Source organism: Aedes aegypti, chromosome 2 (assembly GCF_002204515.2).
Source record: "Aedes aegypti strain LVP_AGWG chromosome 2, AaegL5.0 Primary Assembly, whole genome shotgun sequence".
Lineage (NCBI taxonomy): Eukaryota > Metazoa > Arthropoda > Insecta > Diptera > Culicidae > Aedes > Aedes aegypti.
The window spans coordinates 27,520,053-27,539,224 of record NC_035108.1 but is presented as its reverse complement, the minus strand read 5'-3'; the positions used below and the strand labels follow the sequence as shown (position 1 = coordinate 27,539,224).

Genomic DNA, 19,172 nt, shown 5'->3' with positions numbered 1-19,172 from the left:
ATTTTACACTAACCACGGTGTACTATATTAAGAAGGTGATATATTCCGGAAACTGACAGCTACTTGACGACGTCATTCCTATCCACCTCGAACAAATTTGCGAAAAAAATGATCTAGTAGTCCGGAAGGTATATGGTACGATAGGAGTGACGTCACATGTTTACAATCAAACTTGATATTTACATCAGTGAAGAGCCTGCCTTGTTAATTTTTATGCCGTGACACTAACTGGTTGTTGTTTTGATACGCGCCTCCGCTTGCTTCGTCACCGTCCTCGTTCGCTCCATTGAAGCTTATGCCATGCCAAGGGGTTTTAGGATGCAATTGTAGTACTCGAACATAATATATAAATAAAGTATTCTTCTGAAATTCTATTTCAGAAATAATCCCAGAACTGTGCAAATTATTATTCGATCATTTTCATTTGGCATGTACAGTTGTGTTCAGGATATTACTAGTGAAAGCCGATTTTCATACAAAATGCGCAACTTTAACATGCTGTAACTTTATTTCCCTATGAGCAATCAGCATGAAATTTTGACAGAGAAATAAATATATTCGATTTTACTGGTTATTTCACTGGTTGAAAAGTATAGCACCAGATAAAATCGCTCAAGATAATAGTAGTCTTTGTTTTGCTTATTTTTGTTCAGCAAAAGTTTTGTAAAATATTGGCTGTAGCTTTGTAGCTTGAATTAAAATTGTTGAAATTATGAGCGAAAAAAAAAACAAATAATCAAAATACAGCAGATATTGAAATTATTGAAAATACTATTATTTTGAGCGATTTCATTTGGTGCTTTACTTTTCAACCAGTGCTTAAAAAATTGTGAGAATGAATTCGAGCATATTTGTACCTCTCTGTCAAAATTTCATGTCCATTGTTAATAGGGAAACGAAGTTACAGCATGCCAAAGTTGAGCATTTTGGGCGAAAAACGGCTTTCACTACTATTTTTCTGAACACATCTCTATGTTTCCTTTTTTATAAAATGTATTAATCAATGAACCAAAAATTGTACTTAAAAATTGCTTTGGAAATTTTCTAGTGATTGTTATGGTTTTGATAATTTTAGAAATCCAGTAATATTTCCGTTAGTCACGAAAAAATATCCTAATACCCTAACATTCATAAGTAGTCTTCAAATCATCTTCAAATTTTACGTTACCCTCAAATACTCCTTTTAGCACAAATATTGTCCCAACGGATCTTGGCATGTACTAGTATTTGGAAAATAAATTCAGAAATTTTGCACAATATTTCTTTTTGAAAAATTTGGTTATCTAACAATCTAAAAATAAGAAAAACATCCTGGTTGTAGGTACCTTATTAATCTCAAAAATTCTCAAGGTGCTCAATTATTGTCATCCGTACTCCAAAAATTTGGAACTATTATGCGAAAAACCATAAAATAATCGTTATACATATACTCATCTTTTTTAAGAGATTCACTGAATGCTCATATATGAAAATCCACACCAAACAGACCTATCATTAGTGAACGTCTCCATCTTGTTTTGAGCCAATCCTTCTCCAGTATAGAAGTTAGGCAAAATACAGAACGCATCGATGCTTTTCACCACCTGATTAATTTCAATCATGTCGCTCACTTGGATGACTATCCACGTATTAATTTAATATACTAGCAGTCGCATGACCAATATTGCCATAATACAGTAAAATAAAACAATTACGGTCAATACCTTTCCTGTCCACAAAAAAATATAAAATATTTCAAAAGTTTGAAGACAGTTTTAGACAATCTAGGTTACATACAAATTTCTGGTCGTCTGTAGAATTCCGTTAGTACTCAAGAAATTTCTACAACTTTTCAAACAGGCTATCTATGAAAGCTTGAATGTTCCATTATATATCTGAAAATCGTCAGTGTGTTCAAATATTTTCGTAAAAATATCCTTTAACCAACAATTCTCCTAGTGATATGGGGATTCTAAAATATCTTGGGACAAGTATGCGTAGGATAATAAGGGAATAAGCTTCATAAAATAAACATTTTCAATACAATGTTCCATGGCTCTTAGAAAGCATAACTACGTGTAGTTCTCTGGAATCATTGGAATTTAAGAGAAATGTATTGTTTTCCCAGATAGCCGTAGCGGTAAATGCGCAGCTATTCAGCATGACCATGCTGAAGGTCGCGGGGTCAAATCCCGCTGGTCGAGGATCTTTTCGTATAAGAAATTTTCTCGATTTCCAGGACATAAAGTATCTTCGTACCTGCCACACGATATACATATGCAAAAATGGTCAATCGGCAAAAAAGCTCTTGATTAATAAATGTGGAAGTGCTCATAAGAACACTAAGCTGAGAAGCAGGCTTTGTTCCAGTTGGGACGTAACGCCAGAAAGAAGAAGAAGAAGTATTGTTTTCCTTCATATAATGATCATCAAAAAGAAACGTACCTTTTTCCTGCAACTTCGGGATTATTTTTTAGATGCTATTTGGCGCATGGTTATTAATAGTATTACCCGAGCAAAGTCCAACATCAAAAAGAAAGCAAGTCGAAAACAGAATATGTTTTTTTATAAAAATAAAGCATTTATTCTGTCGCAGACTCGTTTCAATATCAATCTAAACTATGCACATCTCAATGAGTTCACAATTTGCCCTCCATGATAGCATAAACAGTTTTCAATTTGCTGCAACTGATAGCAAAAGTAGTTTTCAATTTGATTACATGGGAACATTTTTCTGCTCACGACCAAATTGACAGCAAACTAAATTATCAAAATTCGCGAAATCACACCATCAAAATTAATTTTCAATTAGTAACAAAATGCATAAACATGATAGAGTGCCTGTGCCAAAGTATTCACCTGAAGTTTGAACGGAAGTTTATTACGTACATTTTAGATGGAAATAAAAGCAACATGTGGTATTTTTATCGAAAAGATCGAGGACTGACTGGAAATCGAACCCACACACCTTCAGCATAGCTTTGCTTTGTAGCCACGGACTCCAACCACTCGGCTAAGAAAGACCCTTATTTACCCCCTCTACGGGTTAAAATTTTTAATTGACGTAATGTGATAACTTAAAAGATTATCCATTATTTTGTTTTTTTTTCGCTTAGTATTTTTTCATATTCGGTACCAACACTCTTATCTCTTAATCAATAATTTCACAGTTATAATAATTTGATGCCAATGCACTTCACATATGTAATATAATATTTTTATTTATTATCTGTTTCTGTACCAACTTTTATAACATTTTGATTTTTCAAAACATCGATTTTCTTTTGTCACAATCTAAGCGAACGTAAAAGTGGAAAATGTGTGTTAATTAATCCAAAGTTCGATATATATATTCATGTTGTATTAAGTATGAAGTAACCAAAAATGTGTTCAATAATTCGATTTATTTTCATTTTGCAATATTTTTATAACGACCCCACGTCGATAACTTCAACAAGGGAAATCTAATTTTCGTTTTCTTTTGTTCGTCAGTATGCGTGCCCTCAGCATGCAAGAAAACAAACCGTTATCTGCTATCGGTGCGCGGCGGCGCGCGTAAATTTCAGGGATATTTTCATACAAATGCTTCAAACTCAATAAATTTGTATGGAACATTATCAGACTGTTATACCATTAGACTCGTTATGAGTTGCTGATTACAATGAGTATAAAAACTTGCCTGAAAATGGAAATAATATGCACAAAATAGTTGTGCAAACACACAAATTATTGGATTGCGGATGATTTTTAATCTAAAAACTTTAAATTTCCCGAGAGTCCAGCTCCTTCAAATTTTGAGTAAAATCAAATATTTTTTTACGAAAACATTCCCTAAGATCTTAGCAATATCGTGATTTGTTTTATTTTTTGATATCTTAATCCGTTAAATTTTGAAAAATCAAAACGTGCGCCAAAGTCGGGGTTTTTCCCGTTTTTTCGGCCCGGTGATGAAGCTTCCCCTTAACCATCTTTAATTAACTATTCGTATGTTTTGGGGAATTTCTTTAACCTAGATTTTTTTTAAAGGCCGGTTTGCTACTGACAAGGAAAGGAATCGCCTATCTCGATGCGTGGAAAATTTCTCCCGAGAAATGGTCAAGAAAATCACTTTTTTCTGATCGCAGTACGCAGTTGAGAAGAAATGTCACTTCAAAGGGGGCTCTCTGTAGGAAATTTCTTGACCCTTTCAGTCAAGGAATTTCTCTACTTTTCTTGAGCGAAACAGCATACTTAGCTTAAACCTGGAAAACCTGGAAAACTCAGGGAATTTCATTTCTGTAAATGAGTAGACACCCTAAGAACGCATGACTTTTTGACGTACTTCTACTGATTAATTGTACCAGTGGTTATGAAGATCGTACCACAGCTATATAAATTGCCAAACCAAGTAGTTTTTAGCAAATTTCGGCAACTGTTTGGCCTTAAAATTATCGTCAAACGTGCCTTGTTAAAGTGCAGTACAAAATGCACGACCTGGAAGCTGTTCTACGCAATTAAAATATTGTGAGCAATTTTTCATACAGATTACGTCGTCACGTTTTTGCAGTTGCTTCATGCTTCCGTTTCTGTTCGGGGCTTTATTGTCTAGAACGATCCCATACCTTGCAGTCCGCTACAATTCGAAGTTGTCGTTCTACTTCCCACGAAATCAAGGATTCCGGTCAATCTTCAGTATATCCTGGAAGCGTTCTACAACTCTGTTAACTAAAGAACAAGGAATTTTAAGCGACATTGCTATATTACGATGATACTTGGATACCCGGATTCTTCACGCTTTCATTATAAACTTTTCACGCACATACCTTAGTTTGCTGCTTGATTGATTTGGTTAGTAAGGAATCATATTTTAGTAACTATTGTATTCGCGATGACGAAGGCGATTACCACAGTTGACCCTATGCGTGAAGCTCCGATTTCTTTACATGGCAAAGCAAGTTAATTTTCAAATGCTTCTAAAAAATTCAAAACATAATTTAATTATATTCTGTCAAGTGTAAGGGATTAGATTTATGATAAGCTATACAATCCGCAGAATTTTGAGGAAAAAATATCAAAATCAAAATAATGTGTCTATAATGCAACCCATCAAAAGTTTATCAACATGTACTTAAAAGATTTTGAATAGCTATTGTAGTTAATTTTATATAAGCATTTGAAATTTCACTTCACAAAATTTTGGACGCTTCACGCACACTTTTTCCAGATGGCAGCACCGTACATTAGTTAGATCGAATAGTATTCATCTGATTCAGTGTATCTCCAATTTGTCAAAGATCAATTGAACTCTGAAGAGTTAAATATAATCATCAATGATGTCAGACGAGTGCAAAATTATTGTACCTCGAATTTGTATGAGAATACATTGGACACGGTGTACAAAATTTGATAAGAAATTTTCATAATTTACTCCTACACTGATCCATAACTGTGAGGTGACTGTACTAGAATAAACTAGTTAATAATTCCAAAAAAATACTATAAATACAACAATTCATATAAATACTGCGTAGTGTACGAATTAAAATTACATTAGGACTCTGTTCAACTCCTTGGGTCATTCCGTGTTTTGCAGCACCAAGAATAGCTTCAATTTTGATCGTCATTCTCGGACCACTGTGCGGGTGCTCCGCTGCAAGCCTCTTCTCGATCGCTCATTATGCCTGTTCCTCGATCCAGCCCCGACGCCAGACATGACTCCTCGATGTCGCGACTGAATGGAATCTCTTGCGCGGATAGAGTTGGATTGAAAAGCATTGGAAGCAAACGGTGGCGACGACGTGTTTGGGCGTCGCTTGTGGAAAGCCCGGAAAGCCGCATACAAGAGACGTTTTATGTGTATTTTTTTAAGAGCTCGATCACGTCGAATATTATAATATACCTCCATTAGTTAGCTATACGATCGCGATCGTCGTTTTATTGAGTTCGAGTACCGATATTATTGTGCTTTTGCGTCGTTCGTTGTGGTTGACAAATTTTCAAAAAGTGTGTGTGTGATGATCGTCATTGCAGTTCACAAGAAGAGAACAGAATAATCAATGACTGTTTACGTTGATCGTCGTTGAAACGGTTTGGGGACCCGGGCAAAGTCACCGAGAGGACATTGGGCAGAAGCGAGGCGTGATCTTGTTCCCACATTTTGAGTGAAACGATGCAATCATCACCCGTTTTGATATCCCACTCCACAGGAGATCTGCACGGCAAGCTGCTGGATGAGACCGAAGAAACGATGGACCTGGAGGCACACCACCCGATTCGTGATCTTCCAATACAGAATTCAATCGTGTCCCATCAGAGGTGAGTTCGCCATTTGAAATGGAACTTTTGTTTACAGTAATTAGCGTCCGACGGCGCGTCGACTGATAAGCGCCGTAAATTGAAGTTGATAACGCGATTCCCAGACAGACAGAGTCGTGTCGTTGTCGGTGCGCATAAATTGGTGCATTCGAGCCAGACGATTTTTTTTCTAGCTTCGCGATCTATCACTGTTAGACGGTTTTTGTCTACGCTCGAGATCCAACAGACAGACGTGCGCATTTTTCTTCCATTATCCATTAATTACGAGTAGCAGAAGGTGCTCATCTGAGCACGAAGTATTCTCCGACAGCAGTAGAGCCTATAGCATCGCACTACCACCATTTGATGTATACGTTTATAATATTCATAATAATAGCATTTTTTTTCCGTTCTTCGCTTTCCTTCGCCGTTTGTTCATGCTGGCGCTCCAAATATAACGCAAAACCGTTTGATCTAATGTTATCGTGCTCCCATATTATGGTGGGGCTCCCCCTCCGGGTTTGGGCTTTGTGTTCGCCAGGCGCCACTCCAAATCCAAGAGACGGATGAAACGAAGGTAAATCAGGAGGTTGATTACTGCACTTCTTTTACGGAGAACACATTGAGTATTGTTTCGTTTGTTGAGTTTTCCGTTTGATGAATCTTGATTTACATTCCTCTTCCGTTGGTATTGAGTTTAATTTGTGCTTTCTTTTTCATTATGTTTAGCACATTTTTAAGGAGTGCATTGAATTAATTTTCCTAAGTTTAAGAATACATCTTGGACGGATATAGATCTCAACAATTTATAATCCTTGAAGACCTTGACAGTTCCAACAAGAATTTCCCCAGTAGTCAAATTTCGTCCACACAATTCCAGTGCGATGAAACCTGCAACTAAGAGTAAAACTTATAAAAAAACAGTCCACAGTCAGGAAAGTCTCTTATTGTGAACCATTGGCATCCAGTATTTATAGCATTGAAATCTTGTAGATGTAATCTAGTTTACTCGACTTTTGACTCAATTGATTAATACTGAAATGTTCAGCGCTCACCGGCTGACGAACGAAAACGGCTTACGACTAATTGATTTCGCCGCCTCCAAGAATATGGCCATTCGTAGCACCTACATCCAGCACAGCCTTCCATACCGCTACACCCGGAGATCAGCACAACAGACTAAATCACAAATCGACCATGTTCTGATTGATGGACGGCACTTCTGCGACATTATCGATTTCAGGACATATCGTGGCGCTAACATCGACTCTGACCACTATCTGGTGATGGTTAAACTGCGCCCAAAACTCTCCGTCGTTTACAACGTACGGCTTAAGCAACCGGATGTCGCAACTGCATACGCGCAGTACCTCGAGGCTGTAGTACCGGAAGAGGGTGAGCTGGATGAAGCCCTTCTTGAGGACTGCTGGAGAACAGTGAAAGCAGCCATCAACAGTGCAGCTGAGAGCAACGTCGGGTACGTGGGACGGAGTCGACGAAACGATTGGTTCGACGAGGAATGTAGGCAGATTCTGGAGGAAAATAATGCAACGCGGGCGGTCGTGCTGCAGAAAAAGACCCGGCAGAACGTGGAGCGTTATAGACGGAAACGGCAACAGCAGACACGCCTCTTTCGGGAGAAAAAATGCTGCCTGTAGGAGACGGAGTGTGAGGGGATGGAACAGCTGTGCCGGTCTCAAGAAACACGCAAGTTCTATCAGAAGCTCAGCGCATTCCGCAACGGCTTCGTGCCGCGAGCCCAGATGTGCAGGGATAAGGATGGGAGCATTTTGACGGACGAGCGTGAGGTGATCGAAAGGTGGAAGCAGCACTTCGATGAACATCTGAACGGCGATGAGAACACAGGCAGCAGTACTGCGGACTATTAAAACCAACCAGCCCCCATTTTGAGAACAATAAAACAGCTGGGAAGGATGGTATCGGAGCTAAACTCATAAAGATGGACCCGGAGAGACTGGTCATTTGGCTGCACCGGTTGATAGGCACAATCTGGGAAACAGAACAGCTACCGGTGGAGTTGAATGTATTTCGATAGTCCATTTGATAAGAGCAACGGTGTGCAAAATTGTGTGAAGCTTTCAGGTGAACATTCGAGTTCGTTTGGATTCCACCGGGGACTATGACAAGGTGATAGACTTTCGTGCCTGTTGTTCAATATTACGATAGAAGGTGTTATGTGGAGAGCAGGGCTTCACAGACGAGGTACGATTTTTACGAGATCCATTCAATTTGTTTGCTTTGCGGATGTATGAACATTGTCGGCCGAACATTTGAAATAGGTGGCAGTGCGCGCGACAGTGCTCGCCTTGGTAGCAGTGTTATGATAGACGAGGATGCGTTCGAGGTGGTCGACGAGTTCGTCTACCTTGGATCCTTGCTGACGGCTGACAATAACGTTAGCCGTGAAATACTGAGGCGCATTATCAGTGAAACTCGGACCTACTATGGCCCCCACAAGAAGCTGAGGTCAATAAAGATTCACACCTGCACATAATGTACCATGTACAAAACGCTCAATGGGCATGAAACGTGGACGATGCTCGAAGAGGACTTGCAAGCACTTGGAGTCTTCGAACGGCAAATGCTTAGGGCGTTCTTTGGCGGTTTGCAGGAAAATGGTGCGATGTTGCGAAGGATGAAACACGAGCTCGCCCAACTCTACGGCGAACCCAGTATCCAGAAGGTGGTCAAACTGAAAGGATACGATGGGCAGGGCATGGTGCAAACCGAGTATTGTGGCGTGAAATTGTTGATTCAGTGCTATCTGTTAAGATGTTAACTAAGTACAGTGGTTACACTATCATTGGTCACCCACTATTATGGGTCATTTCCATTTGAATTGCGTGTGGAACAAAGTGACTAATAATCGTGACAAGGTGACCCATAATAGTGTGAGCAGTGTAAATGAAAAATGATCGACAAAAGATAACCATCGGTAGCCTTTCTGATCATTTTGAATACAGGTGACGGTTTTAGGTCCAGTTTCGGAACCCCGTTTTTGGTTCCAAACGACCGATTTTCATTATAAGAATACAGCAATTGTACGAAACATCAAATAATACTGTTTCAGCAAATGAAAACTTTTAGAAGTAAAGTTGGAGCTTTTTTAACGTATAGGTTGTTCAGTTTTCCCTGGTATGGTGGTTTAATTATATATATATTTTCAACGATACATGATTTGGAACATGAATGAAAAAATTCTCATCACGATTAATATAAAATTCAATTGTTTCGTAAAACTAAATTTGGGTATTTAGAAGTTATTCGATCATTGTGCAGAAAATCAGGTTGAGCAACAATTATTCGATAGAATAAGTAAGGTGAGATACATATGTATTTTAACATGTGTGTTTGTTTCGGAATTGAAATTATTGGAGTTCACAAAAGGGCCATATTGTTGATTAATATAACTTTTTAAAACAAACCCCTGTCGAAGTGAATCGAAGGTGCCAAGAATAAGAACCGTCCTATTAGCATAACTGAAGAGGTTAGGAGCAAAACGTTGTAAGTGACAAAAACCTAGTTTTAGAATATCGACTTTTAAGTTTTTTTCGACAATTTTTCAGTCTTCTTCGCTGCCGTTCTGCGTATATTTGTACCACTGTCCATATGGTTTACATACAACATGGGACAAGTAGGTGTAGTACAACAGTACGAATTATATTATTTTTCCAGATTTTTCCTATTAAACGGAAAAATCACCTCAAAATACCGTTGGAAAGCTTGAAAACAGTAGTTTTTTAGTACATTCAACTAAAAAATCGACCAAAATATCACCCATTTGCGTTTGGGCCGCTCATTTAAAAACCGGGGGAATTTTGAAAATTATAACGGGAAAACCGGGAAAAAAGCGGTAATTTCAAAATGGATTTTTAGTGGCTATACCCTGCAATATTCTCTAAGGATTCTTATTGAACACCTCGCCGAATGCACATCAGATTCTCCGCGGGATTCTAATCAGAATATATTCATTCATGGGACCTTCCTTAGCCTAGTGTTTAGAATCCGCGATTACAAAGCAAAGCCATGCTGAAGGTGTCTGGGTTCGATTCCCGGTCGGTCCAGGATCTTTTCATAATGGAAATTTCCTTGACTTCCCTGGATATAGAGTATCGTCGTACCTGCCACACAATATACACATGCAAAAATGGCAACTTTGGCAAAGAAAGCTCTCAGTTAATAACTGTGGAAGTGCTTATAAGAACACTAAACTGAGAAGCAGGCTCTGTCCAAATGAGGACGTAATGCCAAGAAAAAGTAGATATTCATGATTTTAATCAGAATTCTTCAAAATCACCGCAGGATTCTTGAGCTTGAGCTTGATTGGCCGCCCGTGGATGCTACTCCAGTATCGCCAGATCAGCTGCACTTACACAAGGAACCAACCGAATGACTGCTTGGGACTAACTGACACCCTCAGTGTATAAGTGCTGGTGATCTTCTATTTTTAGGCTATAATGGCGCCTGCCACTTCAGAATGCTGACCAATGTGGGGAAGGGGGAGGAAATGATGTTGCACTTATACTAGCCCACTGTAGACCGTGGAGTCCGACTGCATCTACGCCAGTTCATGCGGAGTGTATGGATTGGGGGAAAGGCAGAGAGGTTTGCTTTTGTGGTTAGCAGACTGCCTATGTATCAGGCGTAAGGAAAGGCATGAGCGTGGAAGAATGGAAGCGTTAGGGAAACAGTTTCTTGTCCGTCTCTGGTTCTAGCATTTGCTATGAACGAATAGTTTGAGTGTGATAGATTTAGAATGGAAGACAGAAGCAAGTGAGAGATATACAACTACAAAGTACGAGGAAAGGGATGGGCCTGGGATTGAAACCATGACCTTCTGCTTATGAAGCAGAAGCGGTAGCCATTAGACCACCAACCCCGTCTCTTCAAAATCATCGCAGGATTCATATCCAAACTCTCTCAGGATTCTGTTCAGAAGGATTCTCTAAGGATTCTCATCAAAATTCTTTCGATACTCTCTTCAGAATCTTCTCGTGCTTCTCATCAAAAATCATCTCTCGAGATGTTTGTCAGAATCTTCATAGAAATCAGACATCAAGATAATCCTCTCAAAGTGCTCCGGATAAAACCCGGGAATCACAAATGACCGGCAATAATACGGAAAGTATTAGAGAATTTGGAGAACACACCGGCAAAATATGTATTTCAAACATAAGCATACCGGTTTGCTTCAAATTCCTGTGCTATGGGCAAAACTTTTTTTTTATTCAGAAGGTGCACTCGTACTTCGCATCATGACTAATATTTTGTGAGCTAGTAGAAAGATAGTTGAGATGGTTAAGGAACAAGATCGTATACACACTTAAAAAAATTACGGATTACGGTGAAATTTCACCGTAATCTCAACAGCTGAAGCTTCGGTGAAAAATCACCGAACAATCTGTAAAATCTTTGAACGAAATCATAAAGAAAAATAAGAAAATGCCTCAGACCGGGGATCGAACTCCCGACCTACCGATCAGGAAGTAGGCTTGCTACCACTAGGCTAGCTTACACTGCTTGTTAGTGGTGTGCAAAAACTGCAACAAAAGGAAGCTCATGCCTGCCAGAGCGACTGTCACACGATTTCACAGAAGTTCGGTGAAAATAATGCTGTTACCGAACTCTTCGTTAGTATTTCACAGGGTTACAGTCAAATTGTTTGTTTCACGGATTTTTTCCGGTAAAATAATAGATTTCACGGATTTTCTCCGGTAAAATAGTTGATTTCACGGATTTTGTCGGTAAAATAGTGGATTTCACAGGAAAATCTGTAATTTTGTTGTTTACAGTTCAATTTCGGTGATTTATTTCACAGGATACTGCGATTTATTTTAAGTGTGTAAGGATTTCTAGAATGGTACTTAGGGATTACTGGCAAGGTTCTTGGTGAGATACTTGTTAGATTTCCATTAAGATTCATGGCGCATTTTTAATAAGGTCTTTGCAGGAATCCTAAAGAGAATCGATTCAATAATTGAACAGTTTCTTGAAAGTTCTTCTTGGGTGATCTCTAAAAAGGTAGATTGCTAATAAGGTTTTTGGCAGATTCTAGAAACGATCCTCGGCTTGAAATTTGATTTCGCTTGAAATTCTTAGTAGATGCGTTGAGGTTGACAAACAGCTGAGCATAAAAAAATGAAAAAAAAAATTGGAGATTTACTGATATCCTACAGAGATTTGTCGAATTTCTGGGGTTATTGATTAAGCCTTGTCAGCATTACTTGTTTCTCCAACTAGTCCTCCATCTATGACAAAAATTTTATGAGATTTTGTATAGATTTCTGCAGATTAACAGCAAATTCTTCCAATCCTTCCAAGCAAATTTCTTGTATGATTATTGATGAATTCATGGCAAGATCTTTCACGGAAAAATAAATAGCAAGGTCCTCTGGATATTCTTGGCCAGGTTTTGTTAAGTTCTTGACGAGATTCTTGGTCAAATCATTGAAAGATCGCTTAGAAAATGCAATTTTGGATGTACACTACCCGTCATAAAAACGGACTCACTAAAATTAATATTGCAACACCCAGTTGAATATTGAATCACCCCCAAAAAGTTTAGCATCACCTCAAAATAGGTTGATTTACATTGCTATATCTCGAGATCCTTATGATATTCGTAGAATCGACCTTCAGCAAAGTTGTTCAGCGGATCAAGGACATACGGAAAGCAACCAGTTTGGTTCGTAATTTTGCCGCTAGGTGGTGTTATTGAGCATGTAAAATTGAGCATTTCAAACTAGTTCTAGCTTGTGATCCACAAGAGATAGAAAGTTCGAGTCTTCGGCAAAGTTGATCAGTAGGTCAAGGACATCCGGAAGACAAGCAGTTTGGTTTGCAATTTTGCAGCTATGTGGTACTAGGGACATGTAAAATGGAACATTTTAAGCAAGTTCTATCTTGTGATCTACATGAGATAGAAATATCGAGTCTTCGGCAATGTTATTTAGAAGCTCGAGGACATCCGAAAAGCAAATAGTTTGGTTCGAAATGTTGCCTGATGAGCATGTAAAATTGAGCGTGCTAAACTAGTTCTTGTGATCCACAAGAGATAGAAAGCCCGAGTCTTCGGGAAAGTTGTTCAGAGTGTCATGGACATCCGGAAAGCAGACGTTTTAATTAAAAAAAAATCCGGTCGGTGCCACTAGTAAGTAAATAAAAATAAAGATTTCAAGCGAGTTATATCTTCTGATCCAGATAAGATAGAAAATTATATTATTTAATCCCGGATCACTAGGAAATGAAGTGAATCAGGACAGAATCACTGGAATATGAAGTGAATCAGGCCTGAAATTATTGAATATGATGTCATACCTGAATCTTTTTAATATAAGGTGATTCTGACATGGTTAGTTAAAAATTAAGTAGACCAACCCTGGGTCTCTTGAAAATGAAGTGAAACAGTCTTAAATTATTTGAGTAAATGAATGAGTCAGACCTAAATCACTCAAAGATGGAGTGAATCAGTAATGATGTCCTCAGATATGAAGTAAATTAGCCCTGTATCTCTAGAAAATTCTTGCAATCGTACCTAAAACACTCGAACATAAAGTGAATCAGGCATGATTCACTTGAAAATAAAGTGAATCAGCCCTAAACTGCTTGACCATGCAGTGAATCACACCTGATCAACTGGAATATGCAGTAAAACAAAACTAAATTACCTGATTTTTTAGGTGAATCAGACCTGAGATATTTGAATATCAAGTATTTCATACCTGAAACAGGTGAATATGAAGTAATTCAGACCTAGATTACTTGAATGTTAAGTGAATCAGATCTAAAAAAATTGCATATGTAGTGAATCAATTATAAATCGCTGGAATATGAAGTGAATCAATCCTGAATTATTTAAATATTTAGTGAATCAGGTATGAATCACTTGAATACGGAGCGCATTGAATCACTTGGAAATGAATTATTTGAATATGAAGCAGGGTGTCTACTACCTGAAAAAAAAAACTGGAAAACGTGGAATTCTCAGGGAATTTTATTCAACCTGAAAAAAAAACTGGAATTCCCAGGGGATTTTGGCCACACTTAGGGAAATAATTTTGAAACAGTAATTCATGGTTGAACATGTTAACGATTAAGTATTTCGAAACTATTTATGCACACTTTATTTAATATAAAAAATTTCGGCTGCGCCGCTTAAAAATGTTGCTTGCGATTCCGTTCATTAATATACTTGGACGTTTTCCGTGAAATGCTTTCAAATAATTCACCATATATTTATCATAAAGTACTAAAATCATCCACTATTCAACAAGCTCATCTAGATTTGTTTTCACAGATCCCTCGAGGAAAAGCTTCAAGAAATATCCCAGTAATTCCAAGAGATTTGATCTGGAGTACTTTCAAAGATGTTCTCCAGAATTTTTTATAGAGTTCTCTTTACCAATTATCCCAGAAATTCACCCAGCGACTTTTCGAAGAACGCTTAGAGGAATTTCTCCAGATTGTGCTCCCGTATTTTCTTCATTTATTTCTTTGATTCATTTTTTCAAAATCTATCCTAAACTATACACTAATTCTTCAATCGCTATCTCCAGTTGTTGCTCTGAAGATTTTTCTAAAGATTCATATACAGAAATTTCTTCAAGAAAACCCACAAAGATTTATTCCATAGTTTTGAAGAAATTCGCTTAGATATTTTACTAAGGAATTCCACAAGAATTCCTACGCTTTTCATGTGAATTCCTTTAGAGTTACTTCCATGGTTACTTCCAGGAATTGCTCCAACTGTTTTTCGAGGTGGATTTCCCAATAAACTCAATCGTCGATTCATTATAAAGCTCCTATAGATTTTTTTCTAGGAGTTTCTTCAGCACTTCATCCAAACGTTTTCTAATGAATTTCTCGAATAAAATACCCTTGGAATCTTCTTAAGTTTATTCAAGGTTCTACACCAGTTAACACCACTGCAAATTTTCCAGTAATTACTCCGATCATTCTTATACAAACTTCCTTGGGAATTTCTTCCGATGTTATTATTGGAATTAGAATTCAGAAAAATCCTACGGGATAAGCTATGTGATTGGTTTTTGTTTTCAATATCCTAACCATTGATCTAGGAAATCATCTAAAACTTCCTCAAGTGTCCAGGAGTTCTTTCAGTTTCCTTGTTCATCAAGAGTTAGATTTAACCACAGAGAAACAGACGTAACACTTAGAACAAATCGCGATTAAAATCATAGTCGCGAAAACATGTACGCCCAATGCTAAAAACACTGTAGGTGGCCGATGGACCAACAGGTGGCGGTAGTGTGTAAACGTCAAACACGAACAAAAACGACGCGAGCGCTGCGGGTGGTTGATTGACCACCTACCATAAATTCGAATCGATCGTTAAAAAGTTGGTCGATGAATAGCAGTGAGAGTGTGACGTCTGTTTGTCTGTGATTTAACCTTACACAAGCTGCATCAGAGTTTACTTTAGGTTTTCTTCTAAAATATTACTCGTTCAGGTTTTTACCAAAGTTTTATTTAATAATGTCTGTAAAAGTTGAAATGTTAAATATATCCTGAAACTCAATGTTGTAGGGTATTCTAAGAAAGACCCAGAGGTGCTTTCTGGAGAAGATACTGTTTTTTAGATGTTCTAAACGGGTATTTTTAAGAGTGCCCAAAAGGAAGTGATGGAAAAATCACAGACAAACAGACGTCACACTCTCATCATTTACCATCGACCACCTTTTTAACGGTCGATTCAAAAATATGGTAGGTGGCCAATCCACCACCCGCAGCGCTCGCATCGTTTTTGTTCACGTTTGACGTTTACACAATACCGCCAACTGTTGGCCCGTCGGCCAAACACACTAATTTTAGCATTGGGCGTACATGTCCTCGCGACTATGATTTGGATCGAGATTTGTTCTAAGTGTTACGTCTGTTTGTCTGTGGAAAAATCATTGCATAAAAGTCTGGAGGTCTTTGTTGGAGAATCTTTGGAGGAATTCCTAATGAAATCTCTGAGGTGTTTTCTGTGTTTCTCCTTCGAAAAATCCATATTGTACTCTTGAGGTTTCTAACATGAAATTGTAGGGGGAATTGCTTGGGAAATAACCACCAAAGCACTAAAGAAATCTTTGTTTTTTGTTTAAGTATTTTGAAGCCTTTTAAGACCTACTGTTAGAAATGAATTCAAATTCATTCAAAAATTAATAATTCGATAATCACTAGTATTTCAGAGTTTTTCTTGAGCCTGAAATTATTTCTTAAGACCTGGAAAAAAACCTGAAAATATCAGGGAATTTCATTTCAGTAAACGAGTAGACACTCTGATTTGGAATGTCACGATTTTTAAACGATCAACAGGGGTTACCGATCGATTAGGTAACGTTCACTTAAAAGACATACACTAAAAGAAAACGGTTTAAGGTTTGTTGAAATACTAAATTTAGGTAGTCAAAAATCTCAAAGCTTCCAAACGTTTAAAACCTAAAGCTGTGTTGTAAGACGTTGTCTAATTGGACTTCCGTAAAATGAAAATTGCAAGAGAGAAAGACAATACAACGGAGATGACCTTTGTACCTCATGATGTCTACTCAGCGTGGTGTGTATACAAAATGCTATAGATGTTCCATAAATTCTAAAGGCAAATCTATGATAACACAGAGTAGTACTTTTTCAGTTTCAAAATCGTTTTGTAATTTTTCTCCAATTTTAGTTATTTCTATTACCTACGCAGTTTCGTTGTCTACGTCAATTTTATACATAGGGCTTAAACAAAATTGCTAATCTTCCTCCTTTCCCCAACGGCTAGATACAAATGCTACAGCTGCGAACCGCCCGACTGCGCCGACACGACGGCCCATGCCCACCTCTGCCAGAATGCGATCCAGTGCTGGAAGTCGCGAATCCGTGACCAGTACGGGCACGAGAGCGTATCCCGCGGCTGTACGACCACCCACGAGCAACTTCCCCTCTACTGCAATCCCAGCCTGATGAACAGCAGTGGACCGAAGAAACGGCACGCCTCCGGAACGTACAACATCGAGTGCTGCACCGGAGACTACTGCAACAACGGGACGTTCCCAGCGTTGCCACCGGTGGAGTATGGAAGTATGACGCTTGAATACGGTTTCTTAGAATTCAGAAGATTAATAATGGCTTCTTTTTATTTCGCAGATGAAGTGATGAAGCTAGAGAGCTCAACCTATGCACTGAAAATGACGGGGGCCATTCTGGGTCCGGTGACGATGCTGATCGTAGGCGCTACAATTGTTTGGTACTTCATGCGCCGATCGCACCACAAGCGACTAATGGCTTCCAGGAGTAAGCATGATCCGGAGACCTATTACGCCAGTGATGAAATTCTCAGGGCCACCAGTGCCGGGGACAGTACGCTTCGGGTGAGACATTATTTTGATGGATTAGGTAAGAAACAAGTATTGAATCAGACTTTTACATTTATAGGAATATCTTCAACACTCGGTTACGTCCGGTTCGGGTAGTGGTTTGCCGCTTTTGATTCAGCGTACACTGGCCCGGCAGGTGTCGCTGTGCGAGTGTATCGGTCGCGGTCGATACGGAGAGGTGTGGCGAGGCATCTGGCACGGGGAGAGCGTGGCCGTGAAAATATTTTTCTCGCGCGACGAGGACTCGTGGAAGCGCGAGACGGAGATCTACAGGTTTGTTCATAGTGGATTGAAAGTAGATGTTGAAGATTGTTGATTTTAGGACTAATCGCAGGTATCTTTTCAAAAAACTTGGTCATTATTTTATTGTTAGTCTCTATTTTCAATAGAAAGTTTCTCTTTCTAAAAAAATGGTCTCTTAAGTCACTTTCCTCAATTTCTCGATGGAATTGTCTTCTGATATAGTAGAAGACAGACAATGTTTTCTCAAATTTCTACCAAAATCGATCGTTTTTTCCTAACCCACTAGCGTTTAATGATTATGCTGATGTGTAGGTGTTCAACGTAACGGTAACACTCAGTGGCAATTCTCTAACCATGAATTTACATGTTCAAAGAATAAAAGCTCTTGAATTTCAACGACGAATTTGGAATTAATGAGTAGAGAATTGCTAGATAGGATAATTACATTACACTGGTAACACCATGAAAGGTTTAGCTTTGGCTTTGTCTAGCACACCTCCAAAAACTCCTATAGATCTTCCTACTAGAATTTCTAGCGTGGCATCTTGAAGAATCTCTCACTTTTCTTCAAATGTTCTGCACGAGGGTTTTGAGGGATTCATTCTGAATATTAGGAAGGATGTATATCATTTTCTAATTATTATAATGGAGTTTGTAGCAGGTGTTTTTTCATGCACTTGGTAATTATTTCAATGCATGTTTCTAAAAAGTTTCTATTTTTACTTGTATCCTTTGGGTCCTATAATGCGAATATGCTATGCTCCGGAATTCCTTCGCAGATTCCTCGAAGGAAACCTTGATGCCTTCTTTGAGTTACCATCAGTGCACCAAATTTCGTTAATATAATGTAAATTTTGAGTTCAAATATAGGTATATTAAAACAAATAACTATTGAGTCGATTCGTTCGATAACAATGTAACAGGTGTTCAATAAAAAATGAGAATTTTTCAGCCATATAGTAAAAACATTTTTTTTTACGATTCCAGTATTTTTTTTTATTAAAAACATAATATTTATTCTTCAATGAAAAAAAACGTCAATGAACATTGGAGAAAAAGCCCTGATCAGCCATACGACGCAAATTAGTCGCGCTGCTTTCATAAGAGCGTTGGACGGCATGTATTCCATCTTCCGAATACAATTCCGGATGCTCGTGGTCAACTGCTTCGTATCCTTGGCCCACCAATCATTTTTGTATACTATACTACTGAAGGAGCCGAAAAAATCCTCAATGGGACGGCATTTCCTTTCTTTTGACACGTATGTAAACCCGTAAAACCGTACAACACGCT

General features: G+C 38.3%; 1 protein-coding gene across 2 annotated transcripts in view; it reads left to right on the top strand.

The window, feature by feature from the left end:
• The window catches only part of LOC5566323 (activin receptor type-1), a 59,490-nt gene that overhangs the window by 26,055 nt on the left and 14,263 nt on the right, over positions 1–19,172 (top strand). Inside the window, exons 2-6 of one of the 2 annotated variants that reach the window (XM_021840355.1) lie at positions 6,165–6,273; positions 6,794–6,829; positions 17,042–17,340; positions 17,407–17,630; positions 17,695–17,909. In XM_021840355.1, the coding sequence (XP_021696047.1) occupies positions 6,165–6,273; positions 6,794–6,829; positions 17,042–17,340; positions 17,407–17,630; positions 17,695–17,909 (883 nt within the window). The remainder of the gene's footprint in view (positions 1–6,164; positions 6,274–6,793; positions 6,830–17,041; positions 17,341–17,406; positions 17,631–17,694; positions 17,910–19,172) is intronic. The other variant, XM_021840356.1, reaches the window with a different exon arrangement.